This window comes from Mizuhopecten yessoensis, unplaced genomic scaffold (assembly GCF_002113885.1).
Source record: "Mizuhopecten yessoensis strain PY_sf001 unplaced genomic scaffold, ASM211388v2 scaffold9541, whole genome shotgun sequence".
Taxonomy (NCBI): Eukaryota; Metazoa; Mollusca; class Bivalvia; order Pectinida; family Pectinidae; genus Mizuhopecten; species Mizuhopecten yessoensis.
In genome coordinates this window covers 578,238-592,805 of record NW_018408099.1, presented here as the reverse complement: position 1 = coordinate 592,805, position 14,568 = coordinate 578,238, and the positions used below count along the sequence as shown (strand labels likewise).

The following is a 14,568-nucleotide window of genomic DNA, read 5'->3' as shown; positions in this document are numbered from 1 at the left end:
CAAATAAACAACAGCTATATTAATCAAAATTAATTATCTGATTAAACCAACAATAAATTTTTATTTAATTAGAATCCAAGAAAATATATAGTAAGTGTTTTGTTCAGGAAGACTTCTTCTTTTCATATCAAATATAATTTTGGAAATCTCGCTTACATTTCCCGAACTTCAGGTTAGAAAAGCTGAGTTTTGTGTGTATTTTGTATGTTAGAAAGATGATTTACATCTAATAAACAGTTTATTTATTACCATCATCTGAAAAACAATTCCAAGTTTCATAGTCAAAAGTGCTTAGTATTCTGTCGTAAGAGTCTTCCGTATATTGACGTTAAAAAGAAGAGAGAGAAAAATGAATTGGGTCGCCGTCACCTGGAATATCTTTGTTCAAACCGGGCCGTCCTGTGAATGGGGCATTTATGGAGGTACGCTGTGTTGTCGTCGTCTTCAGGAATGTCCACGTCTTTATATGATTGATCAAAGTCAATATCTGGTACGATTTCTGCGTCACGTAGTAAATCTTCAGGTCCGAATCCCTAAAAGTCATTGTCAAATATATCGCTGATAATATACAGTCGTTCGATTCGTCTTCTGTCAGTTTGTCGTCCGCCATTTTTCCGCGCTGTCAACAAAACGAATCTATGCTCTCACGGTCATGGTGGCTTAGTTTATAAATAAACTGTGGGTATCACATAGTCAGCCAATGAAATTAAGGTATAAACGAATACGTCATCATTTCTAAGTAAAGCTAGCAGTGATTTTCTCACCGCAGTTCCGTACTTAAAATGGCAATCCCGGAATCGACATATGCCGCGATCGGCAGTGGAAGGCATGTTTTGCGGAACGACATATGCCGCGCTTGGCAGTGGGAAATGGGTTTATAAAAACGACATATGCTGCACTTGGCGGGATAAGGGCTAAAATTAATCCTGGGGTCTGGCCACATCCCTAGGGACCTAGTTTCTGAGTCAAAGCTTGTTGAGATCCCCACCCCATAATCATACATAAAATTGCTGGGCATGACAAAATCTAATACAGTTATGCTACAAGGATTGGCCTTCGGGTCTGGCATATTCCCTTGATCTCATTTGGAGAATATTTTGCCATGATTGCTAAGTTATCCAGGTGAGCAATACAGGCCCTCTGGGCCTCTTGTATTATATAAATTGCCATAGGAAGAAATAGTTGCATTCAGGACAATGATGTCTGTGGGTATGAGTGAAACTACCTCAGCACATTGTGGATGCTTCTTTTGTAAAAATGAAATCTTGTTAAATGAACACTTGGTAAATGTTTGTAATACTGATTACTTGAAATTTTGTACGTTACCTGAAGTAATGTAATATATATATATATTAGTTATAAAATGTATCTGATATGGACATAGAGGCTGTAAGCCTGTGTCCATTAGAAATCGTAATAAATGATATGTGGGCTGTAATGAAAGTAGTACATCTGTATACATGTAAGATAGAATAAGCTTGCCATCATCGCCAGAGGCTTCTAATAATATTGCACACTATAACTGATTATTAAGACTAATGCAATCCAAAGTAAAGTCTGCTATGTTTTTCTCTTGCAGTATATGAGTGAGAAAATAGGAGGAGCTAAAGGAACAGAACTAGATGATGATTTTATGGAAATGGAAAGGGTAAGACTCCTAGTAATAAGCATGCATGCAGTGTGTTGAGTTTTCTTGGGTAAGACCACAACATTTTTTGTTTTCTAAAAAAGAGCTTTAGATAAAATGTATCTTAGATACATGCCTCCTATGGACCAATGAGTAGCTATATTTTCAATCTTTTAGGGATCCCCGATTGTCCAGATGGCAAGGCAACAATTCTCCCGTGGCTTTCATTGGAAGGGGATATTTTGATATGGGCATGCTTTTTGTGAAATCAAGGGCATATACATGCCTGTGGATTAAGAAATAAGCCAATTTCAAAATTAATAGCAGTAGTGTTTGTATATAGTGCAGCTTCAGACATAAGGGGGATAAGATATTGGGATGAGCCCTTCCATCTTGATTGATTGATTGATTTACGTCCGCTTCATCACTACCGAGTAGTTCGGTTATCCATCAGACGATAAAGCCCTTCCATCACTTCTGGCATATTTATATACACTTATCCTTTATTCAGACAACTTTGTATGTAAGCTTCATCAAGCAGAAGTTTTAACTGTCAGTCACCAGCAGTTATTACCTTTTACAGATGTTACATATAGTATTTTAATAAAAAGTAAAACTTAACAAAATGTAATCATAAAGATCTAACTGCAGTCTGTTATTTTATATGACCCAATGTGATGTTTATATCTATACATCAATATAGTACTGCTAACGTATGTTATGTATGATGTATACAGATTATTACAGTTAAGTCAAATTTCATTGCTATAAAGTTTTAATTAAAAATCATGTTCAACATAGAAGTTTGCTGCAGACAAAGCACATAAAATATTTAATCTCATTTTAGATGCATAACATAAAGCTAATAGCTGCAGCTATATGTTAGAAAAAAGAGGATCAAAATCATGATATCAATGTGTAATTAATGGTTTTCTGTATGTCATATTTCCTTTTACTTTAGGTCAATCTGATTTTATATTTCTGTGAACGATTATGCCAGTGATTTAAAAACTTGTTTTAAGGGAGGGACACCCTGAATTAGATTGAATTTTATGATTTAAAAACACATTCTTTCAATACTCACATTAAAATATTGATCACATAATTATATCCCTGCAAAAAGATAGGATGATATATATTACAAATTAGAATCAGGGTCTTTGCTTTTTCTGCACTTTTTTGTAAGAGCCCATGGTTTTGGAATATGAAATTTGTGTTCTATTAACCATATTGGGAATTCAGTGCCTAAGTGAATAACACTGTCCCGCCTTTCACCAAGACAGCCAGGAATCAATTCCCTAATTGTACACAGATGGTATTGTAAAATTGTAAAAACAACCCTATTATTCGTTAAAACACAAGACTAATTACTTGACGGCAAGTTCAGTAACAACGGTCTTTATATAAACATTTGTAAAAACAGTTCTAGTACGTATATATATAAACAACTCAAAACTTACTTGTTGGGGAGAAACGGAAACAGGAAATAGATCGTTTTTCTCATAAAGAAGGATCGAAAAGTCTAAAGAATTCCGAGTGACTTTGGTAACTTCTAATATACGAAAAGATTCTGGGTGAAATTGATGAAATCCTGGTCAAAATCGTTACCCGGCGTGTGAAGTTATAAAAGCGGGTGAATGGCTAAAACCCCGGGTGTAACTCGACGAAATCGGGTCACCTGGCAGGTATGGTCAACTATATCTGAACAAAGGCCGTGGGGGCATTTATGTTTTACAAGTTGTTTCTTCTTTTATAAAGTACATTATTTAAAAATCTCTGACATCCCTAAATTTGTGAAAGATTATAATACTTTAGATAGAGTATTATACGTCAAAGATATTTTGGGAAAGAATTGCGCTATGTGTTCTGTTGGGAATAGGGCCAAATTTGAACCAAAACATCTCTGAAGGCGTCTATCCGTCAGTCCTGTTACAGTATTTATGAAACTTGGTACACGTGATGCTTACTGATATTGCTACTTAATATACCCTCTGTGCCGATATTACACTTTACACGCGACCAATTCCTTAGGTATTTTTGACTTTTTTCGCTCTTGCAATAAAAGTATCTTTTATTATTTACAGTTGTCATAATAAATGAGAACGTGCTTATTGATTGCAGCTCTGAGCTCATGATCATACATGCATCTTATATTTTAATATAAAATTAGTGGTTGGTTATCTTGTTTTTGTGATGTATTTTTATATGTCCTAAAAAATATCAAGGGACCCCAATTTTCATTATAATCATTTGTGTGTGACTCCATTTTTGAAAAGGCAAAATTTAAAGCTATCATGCAAACTATGCAAAAGAGAAATGGTTTGATCATCAAAAGATGGCATCCCTTTTTAGCAACAATGTTTTCACTTTTGCTAGCAGTTCAGATTAACATAAGTAAAGACTACAGTGAAAACATAGCACAAAGTTTTATTTTCATGAAAGGATTTTTTTTTATGAGAACTGGACGTTGATATTTATGTACCTCCTGTCCCACAAGATGAGTGATAGTAATAGTAACTGTTTCTACTGGTTCATTTAAATTCATTTTGATTTGGAAAAGCTGAAATATTACACAAAAATGATAAACCTATTATACATCATTTGTGTCTTATTTTACTCATGTCACTGTTTTAATCTGTTGTTGTTAATGGAGAATGTTAATACAGTTGTATCTTTGCAATGTAAATTTACTTGTTCATTTAATAGTGTTTTGATGAGACCTAGCTATAGCCTATTACATGTAATTATATGCAATTCCAGGGGTAATCCTGGAGAAGGCTATGAGGTCATTGACCCCTCATAACTGAAATTGACCCCTCCATATCCCATTTTCTTTTAATTTTACATAGAATGGCCCCTTCTTTTTTTTAATATTGACTAAAAATTGCTGAAAATGGCCCACAGCTCTCAAATTCCAGGATTTCACCTGCAAATTCCAATTCAGTACAGTTGCAATATGTTTGTTTAGATTACATTTGTATGGACTTACAATTGTAAAAGTCTATCAATAGGTCAGTATTTATATACATAATGTACATTATGTAAACAGAAAGTCTGCAGCTTATCTGAACAATACTGATAACAGGAGTGTCATTGAATAGGTACAATCTGTTAAAACAAATATATAGGATATGTGGTGTTATCTGATGGTACAGATTCTGATAACTGAACGCCAAGTGTACGGTCATCTGTGTGAGTTAAGAATAGATACACGAAGAGCTTAGTTTGATACCTTTTCTATTGTTATTAACAGTGTAACTGTTACAATGGGGTCATAATGTATACCCTACAGTTTATTTGTAAACAAAAGATCTAAAGGTAAACGTGAGGAGATTGATATATCTATATAGATCTAGATGAGTAAATGATCCATATCAAATGGTATGCCAAATAAATGTTAATGGGTGACATTGCTCACTCATCATCTGATGCATGAGTAGTGTCGGTGTGAGGTTAAAACTCCCTCCATGGGTCGGTATGTATTGATCATACGCCAACAGATATACGGTAACTAAAAGCTGATTGGTCCCAGACAAGTGTTGTAGTAAGGAAGTTTAGAATTGTCCTTCCTGTGGATGACAGCAATACTCCTGTGCTTGAAGTAACGGATGTCTATAATGTAAATGTATAATTGATTATTTGTGTTAGCTTTGTAGATCTCTGCTCTTCCTCACACATAGGTCGGAGGCAGGCCATACCTATCCCAGGGGTTTGTCCCACTGTTGATTTGCTTATATTGCATGGTACAAATAAGTGTATACAATATGTAAATGTATACATATATGTGAACTGCATAATTCTTTGGCAAATTATTCATATACACAACTGGACCTGGAATATTAAATATTGTTACCATAAGATCTTGTATCATGCTTTCTCGGTTCAACCCACATTTAAGACCTGTTAGCTTGCATCATTTACTGAACACAGACTGACTAACATATAACTATGGTATTGATAACTTTATTTTAGATTCATTAAGGGATCAGTGAATCTAACCAGGTTTTCACACTAGACAGTCAATTTCACGTGATTGGCATTTGACATTTATTTTCTGTAACAAGTTTGTTGTGATAACCTTTACCTACAGTAGCCAGCTGGCTGATATGGATCTTATCAACACCATATTGCTGTCCTGATTGAAAGTTGTTACTCACAAAAAGAAATATTGCCATCGACCTTATACTACCAAATATAGACAATAAAGACCTTACAGATAAACTTTAACCATATATAGACAATATATACCTCACAGGTATTATACTACCAAATATAGACAATACAGACCTTATAGATAAACTTCTACCATATGTAGACAATATAAACCTCACAGGTATTATACTCCCATACATAGACAATACAGACCTTATAGATAAACTTCTACCATACATAGAAACTATAAACCTCACAGGTATTATACTACCATATATAGACAGTATAAACCTCACAGGTATTATACTACAAAATATAGACAATACAGACCTTACAGATAAACTTCTACAATATATACATGTAGACAATATAAAGCTCACATGTATTATACTACCATATGTAGACAATATAAACCTCTCAGGTATTATACTACCATATATAGACAATATAAACCTCACAGGTATTATACTCCCATACATAGACAATACAGACCTTATAGATAAACTTCTACCATACATAGAAACTATAAACCTCACAGGTATTATACTACCATATATAGACAGTATAAACCTCACAGGTATTATACTACAAAATATAGACAATACAGACCTTACAGATAAACTTCTACAATATATACATGTAGACAATATAAAGCTCACAGGTATTATACTACCATATATAGACAGTATAAACCTCACAGGTATTATACTACAAAATATAGACAATACAGACCTTACAGATAAACTTCTACAATATATACATGTAGACAATATAAAGCTCACAGGTATTATACTACCATATATAGACAGTATAAACCTCACAGGTATTATACTACAAAATATAGACAATACAGACCTTACAGATAAACTTCTACCATATATACATGTAGACAATATAAAGCTCACAGGTATTATACTACCATATGTAGACAATATAAACCTCACAGGTATTATACTACCAAATATAGACAATACATCTGACCTTACAGGTAAACTTCTACCATATATAGACAATACAGACCTTACAGGTACACTACCAAATATCAACCCATGGATAACAAACAGGTTAACAACATGTATATGGACATCTGAACATAATAGACCACATTACAGGTACACTACCAATTACGGACAAGGTAGTTACAATTTAATTCCAAATATGGACAAATGGACAATACACTAACATTACAGATTATTTATTGAATGTTTTTAGAATGCTTTATGATTAAAAGTTTGACTAAACCTTTACTGGTGTTGGGAGTCATTGGTATAACTATAAACATGATCAATCATCACTTCTAATAAACTGACTGATGATTGATGAGTGATTAATTTGAAATTGATATTAAATTAACTAATAGAACGTAGGTATTGTTCAAAGTACTTCAGCTTCTTCTGCAAAGAAGCTAAAATTAGCCATAGATTGATTGATTAAAAATTGGCAAAATTGGTTAATTGCCCCAGCAATAATATCCTTCACATTAAACTAATAGTCTCCATATCATCATGAGTTCATGTTGACACCTATGACATTTTCAGCAAGAGGCTTACACAAAGCACCACAGTTAGCAGTAATAGCTTTTGTTGTTGACAGTTTAATTGTCTAAATTGTCCATTGTGACTGACTGCCCCATTTCAAAATAGACCCCCCCCCCCCCCCAAAAAAAAATGTAAAGAACACTACATGTAGGCTAGCAACTTTATTAATTACATTTAATTCTTTCAAACATCAGATACCAACACCATAGGTTTGCTTCAATGTCCTCTGGTAGATTCTGCATTCTGACTTTTGTCACCTCGTGCAGCAGAAAACTCAGGTGCCAATTCTTTTTTCTCCAAACTGAAGGGGATAACACAAATGTGCAATACACATCCAGACAATTTTATGTTAATGTTTTTTGTTAATAGAAACTTTGAGGACTTCCTGGAGTCTCAGTTACAGTATAGCGCAACTCAGAAAATATAATTAAGCAATACAATTCTTATATTAAACACAGGCTGGATGAAACATATAACTTTTTTTAATTGTTCTTGCAGAGAATTGATGTAATGGGAAAACTTGTTGATGACCTAATAAATAAAACACAAGAATTTCTTCAACCAAATCCAGGTAAGAATATTAATGCAGTTCTAATTCATTTCACTTTGGTACAAAACTTATTGAATTATGATTTTCTTTCTTTCATAATTACTGAATAAAATTCTTCCATATTATTCATCTGCACCTTAAATTTGGGTTCAGTGTCTTACATACTGAAAATCAACCTACAAATAAATTAAATTGTCCCATTATTCTGTCAATGGAAAAATTTTAAAATTTTGAAATTTTCTTTGTTTCACAGCTTCCAGGGCGAAGATATTCGCTGCAAATTCGTTTTCAAAAATGCGAGGCCAAGCCAAAAATACATCCTACCCACAGCCAGAGGGCACTCTGGGAGAACACATGATAAAACATGGCAAGGACCTGGGAGAAGAGATGGAGTTTGGTAAATAGATTTTATATTTGGTTAGGGGTTATATTGTAAGTGTCAGAGGTCTTTACAGCACTTTGTAATACACTGTATTATCCCTATCACGATGAAATGCCTTGATGAAATGTGTCTGAGGCAACTGAGTGCCTATAATTAATACCGCCAAAAACTTTTCAAAATGATGACTGGGGAAGGCATGGAGTGTAGAAGGTGATAATATAAATTACATAATTTATAAGCTTTGAAATGTTGACTAGCTACATACAAAGTACATGTTTCTCATTCCTCTTACTCTTGAGAAGTCAACTAATTTCCTTGTTAAATCTTTATTTCAATAGAAGTATGCTAGACGTTGCTGAAGTTCTGAATCTTGCTTTCACATGAACTTAATCGTTTTGCTGAAAATAATTTTCTATCTCGGTGAAGTTAATCTTTTTGTAGAAAATAAAATTTTAAACTCATTCATGTCCATTTGTTTAAAAGCTGATTACTGTAGAGAGTCAGTATATTAACATAAGTTTCAAAATGTTGTATTTGAGATGTACGTAAAAATTAAGAAATATTCATGTATGACTATGGACAGTAATTTGAGTCCCTGCACATGCAGCTTTAATTTTGAATTTTAAAATTGTTCTAAAAATATACAAGAATGAGATGAAATATTACAAGTAACTTATCGTAAAGTTATAAGCTAATCTGATTTCGAACAACTGGGGCCTAAGTGTGTATCCCATGCTATCTCATAATCATAAACTTAGGTATATATAGGCAGGTGTTTCTGTTTTCTATACATACACACAGCACAAGGTACAATGTAATTATCTTCGTGAACCTTACTCTACACACATACAGTGCATACATATCTGTCTCTTTTGTTAGGCTATAGCTATTGAGTCTGGTTAAACAAAGTCATCAAGTGTTGTCAGGGGTAGCACATGGATGTACTGGAAAAATCCGGTCTTAATCATGTGTATAAATCCTTATTTCGGTCTGGTCAATCCTGATATGTGATGGAGTAGGCCTATCCTGTACCGATATCTTTTCTGCTTAAATTGTATTATAGTGATTAGCTTTTATTGAGGATTTAAATGCATAGCAGTAGCACACTAAGTGTTAAGTGATGTAAGTATGTTCACTCACAAGAACAGGAAATCCTTCATTACTTATCTCGTTTGTCAAGTCTGGTGTTGGGTGTACAAGGTCCTTGTATTGGTCCAGACTTTGTGTAGTTGGTAAGATTTTGATCCCTCTGCTGTACATTGACAGTAACATAGCCATATGCCTGGTAACTGTCCCCATTTCTATAAAGGGCAACATTTAAGTAGATCTTCCCTGGCGAAAGGTCCTCATTAAGGGAAAAAAAATTCAGTCTAAAGTAGCAGGTTCTTGTAATGTCAGAGTGGTTAGTTAGATCATGCTTGAGAAAGAATTGTACGGCAAAGCTAATAAATAAGCTGCTTTGCTAAATTACAAGACAAGGAAAATGATTTGAGATTCAGTCTTCAAGTGGGACCGAGTAGGGTTAACAGGACCTGAGGACGTATTACGTGAGAGTCACGGAATGTTTCCAATACCTTCTACCTGTTTCCACAATACTACAGATAGTAAAAGGAACAACCCATTATCAAGTCGCTGATCAGTAACATAAATAGTATACTATCAGGCAATGGTAACACTAGTGTGGGACGAACAAATCAATCGGAGACGATGTAGGTAACACACAGGAGTGGATGATGTGTAGCTGAACTGACAGATCTGTCTGACAATAATCAATGGATTTCACCAGCAGTCCTGGGATGTTATTGTCACAACTGATTTATGTATTTTTTATTTTTTTTATTTTTTATTTTTTAAACATTATTTATTTGACTTGGGCAAAGAAAATAAATGTCTGCTTCCCGTCATCAGTTCCATTTCATGATTATCTTCCTTATTTTGTTGTATCAACCCTTTAAGGTTCTCGACGAATATTTCACATGTAATTTTTTAAGAAGCAGAATGTTCTTGGTCACTTATTAATTAGCAGATAGTAATACATGTACTATGATAATCTCTGTCACATTACATCAGAATACAATATAAGGCTCACATTTTGTGTAGACCTACATTATGTGCACTTACGGTAACATAGGACACAGATCACAATACATGTATTGATTTCATTTAGTCTTATCACTGGCTGTGTCGCTGCATACCTTTAATACAGGTGTGTGATATCACTGCAGAGCGAAATGTCCCACTGTACGTTTTGTAATATATTACAGTATAAAGTTGTTTCAATATCATACATGTACACACCAATGTATAATGTTGTATAGATTTGTGTGCTTTACAATCTTCAAAGGTCACTTGACTTGATGATCAAAGAAGACAATGTATGCAAATGAACATGATGTTATTTCATTTTCGAATATATATAACAAAATCAATGATAGTGTGAATGTCAGGAGAAGGTCATAGTCTTGTTATTCAGTGATTGTTCTACTTCCTTTCTACAGGGGCCTGTGCCTGTTGATTTGGGAAAATATCACCCACAAAAAAATCGTGATTTTGGGAAAAACAGCAAAAATTATCTTGTGGAAGGGACCTTTATGAGGCCCCAAATACGTTATATATTATAGTTATTGTTATATATTTCAGTTCAGACATTAAGCTGTATAAATAATGAAAAGAAAGATGTATTGCATTTTATTCCTTCATCATAGGTAAAATTTCATAAGCGTCATTCCTCCTGTGCTGGTCCTGGTGACATATCTCATTGTTGTACTGTCTTAAGCTAACAGAACTTTAATACAAGTGACTCGGACATACAGTACACTTGTAGAAGCTAGGATGACCAGGAAGGTTTCTATTGACACTACCGGTAATCAATAATTCAGACTTCCCGTAACCACATGGGAAAGATACAACAGGAAATAGATATAAAACAGTCATTCAACATATAAATCTGTATATATATAACTGTGCTGTTAACAACAGTTTGACAAATACATCTGTACACATATAGTCAGGCAATACTCTAAACGGGAGAACAGTGTGACAAATACATCTGTACACATATAGCCAGGCAATACTCTAAACGGGAGAACAGTGTGACAAATACATCTGTGCATATATAGCCAGGCAATACTCTAAACAAAACAACAGTTTGACAAATATATCTGTACATATATAGCCAGGCAATACTCTAAACAGAACAACAGTTTGATAAATACATCTGTACACATATAATCAGGCAATACTCTAAACAGAACAACAGTTTGACAAATACATCTGTACACATATAGCCAGGCAATACTCTAAACAGAACAACAGTTTGTCAACTACATCTGTACACATATAGCCAGGCAATACTCTAAACAGAACAACAGTTTGACAAATATATCTGTACACATATAGTCAGGCAATACTTTAAACAAAACAACAGTTTGTCAACTACATCTGTACACATATAGTCAGGCAATACTCTAAACAGAACACCAGTTTGTCAACTACATCTGTACATATATAGCCAGGCGATACTCTAAACAGAACAACAGTTTGACAAATACATCTGTACTCATATAGACAGGCAATACTCTAAACAGAACAACAGTTTGTCAACTACTTCTGTACATATATAGCCAGGCAATACTCTAAACAGAACAACAGTTTGACAAATACATCTGTACTCATATAGTCAGGCAATACTCTAAACAGAACAACAGTTTGACAACTACTTCTGTACATATATAGCCAGGCAATACTCTAAACAGAACAACAGTTAGACAAATACATCTGTACACATATAGTCAGGCAATACTTTAAACAAAACAACAGTTTGTCAACTACATCTGTACATATATAGCTAGGCAATACTCTAAACAGAACAACAGTTTGACAACTACTTCTGTACATATATAGCCAGGCAATACTCTAAACAGAACAACAGTTTGTCAACTACATCTGTACACATATAGTCAGGCAATACTCTAAACAAAACAACAGTTTGTCAACTACATCTGTACATATATAGTCAGGCAATACTCTAAACAGAACAACAGTTTGTCAACTACATTTGTACACATATAGCCAGGCAATACTCTAAACATAACAACAGTTTGTCAACTACATCTGTACACATATAACCAGGCAATACTCTAAACAGAACAACAGTTTGACAACTACTTCTGTACATATATAGCCAGGCAATACTCTAAACAGAACAACAGTTAGACAAATACATCTGTACACATATAGTCAGGCAATACTCTAAACAGAACAACAGTTTGACAAATACATCTGTACTTATATAGTCAGGCAATACTCTAAACAGAACAACAGTTTGACAACTACATCTGTACACATATAGCCAGGCAACACTCTAAACAGAACAACAGTTTGACAAATACAACTGTACATATATAGTCAGGCAATACTCTAAACAGAACAACAGTTTGACAAATACATCTGTACATATATAGCCAGGCAATACTCTAAACAGAACAACAGTTTGTCAACTACATTTGTACACATATAGCCAGGCAATACTCTAAACAGGACAACAGTTTGTCAACTACATCTGTACACATATAGCCAGGCAATACTCTAAACAGAACAACAGTTTGACAACTACATCTGTACACATATAGCCAGGCAATACTCTAAACAGAACAACAGTTTAACAAATACAACTGTACATATATAGTCAGGCAATACTCTAAACAGAACAACAGTTTGTCAACTTCATCTTTACACATATAGCCAGGCAATACTCTAAACAGAACAACAGTTTGTCAACTTCATCTGTACACATATAGCCAGGCAATACTCTAAACAGGAGACCAGAACATCATACAGGGAGAATGACTTCATCATGTGGTTGACTTATTTAAAAGTTTGCCACAGTCATTGCCTAATGCTGTAATAGTGTTAAAACTTATAGGATTCTGATCAGTATCAATCAAAACCACTTCAGAAAATGTATACTGATAAATATACAGTCAAGCCTCACTCATCAAGCTAATTTAGTGAACATGGTTTGTATCGGTAGCAGTAAACATAATAGTGAGTGACTGTGAGATACGTTGTCAGGCTGTGATGAAATATATATTCTGTCTTGAAAAAGGGTCGAATTGCTCTGAAAATTTGACAAATTCCTTTGTCTGAACTGTTGTTATTACTTCTTTGCCCATTCATTAAATGTAGATCTATATATGATAAATAGACAATATGGGTGTGATGAAATAATATCTGATTTTTTAAGAGTTCTATATAAAGTGTCTGGATTGTAACAAGTTTGATATCATACCTAAACTTTGTCCACTATATCACTGACTGGAAAGCATGGCAAAAAGATTGCAGTAGTATTTTTTAAGGCCATTTGATAAAATGTCCAATTAAGAAAATTCTTCCGATAACATTGGATGGCTGCAGTCATATATAAATTTCACCTCAGTTTTCTACCTGAGCTTTGTTTAAGTAATGACGATGAATTATAGTCATGTGTATCAACATTTCATGCTTCATATCCTTAACTGCATGATTACTCTTTTAATTTTGCCACCATTAAAATCAGTAGATATGGCTTTATTTCCACAGTTAATCTTAAAATATCACCTTTTATATACAATAAACAATGACTTGTTACCACACACTGGCCGGTCTCCTTAGAATATGTAAGTAAATAAGGGCTTAAAGACCTTAAGCTAGTGTGTTATAATAATAACAACACTCTAGTTTATACAAGTTAAAACAAGTAACAATAGCTGATTACCATTTAAAGAAATCTACCATACAGATTATGGTTATGGATTGTAGTCATTAGAATAAATTATCCATAGCTGGCAATGTGGCAGGGACTTATTAGTTTGCATAAGAAAATTATTTTGACTGTCACGTCCAATTAACAAAAGATGTATAGTACAAAAACTAACATTGTTTACTGTAAAATTTACGCATTAATCCTTTGGTACATTCACGCATGAAAGTGTTAAGTTTCATTTCCAAGGATGTTTACACAACATTTGGATACTTGTAATAAATTACAGTCTGTTTTACAGAAAAGTAATTGAAATTTCTGAGAATATCTACTTTATATTTGCATGCAGACAAAACTGATTATTATGTATAGTTGACAGTATACTCTATCACTGTCTCTATGAAGACATAGCTGCAAAGACATGACTGTTGATTAAAACCATGACTGGCCAGGTGATTTATATTAGTTGACAATATGTTTTTATGTTGTACATGAAACCTGATTGTGCGAGACCAGTAAAAGATTCTAACATGCTTTAAACAGTGTCTAGATATTTACAGTAGGTCTTCATCTTGATAT

The 14,568-nt window shown here is 33.9% G+C and overlaps 1 protein-coding gene across 2 annotated transcripts in view; it reads left to right on the top strand.

The window, feature by feature from the left end:
* The window catches only part of LOC110458308 (endophilin-A3-like), a 33,733-nt gene that overhangs the window by 1,888 nt on the left and 17,277 nt on the right, over window positions 1–14,568 (top strand). For both annotated transcript variants that reach the window (XM_021509954.1, XM_021509953.1), the window contains exons 2-4: window positions 1,580–1,648; window positions 7,816–7,888; window positions 8,121–8,264. In XM_021509954.1, the coding sequence (XP_021365629.1) occupies window positions 1,580–1,648; window positions 7,816–7,888; window positions 8,121–8,264 (286 nt within the window). The remainder of the gene's footprint in view (window positions 1–1,579; window positions 1,649–7,815; window positions 7,889–8,120; window positions 8,265–14,568) is intronic.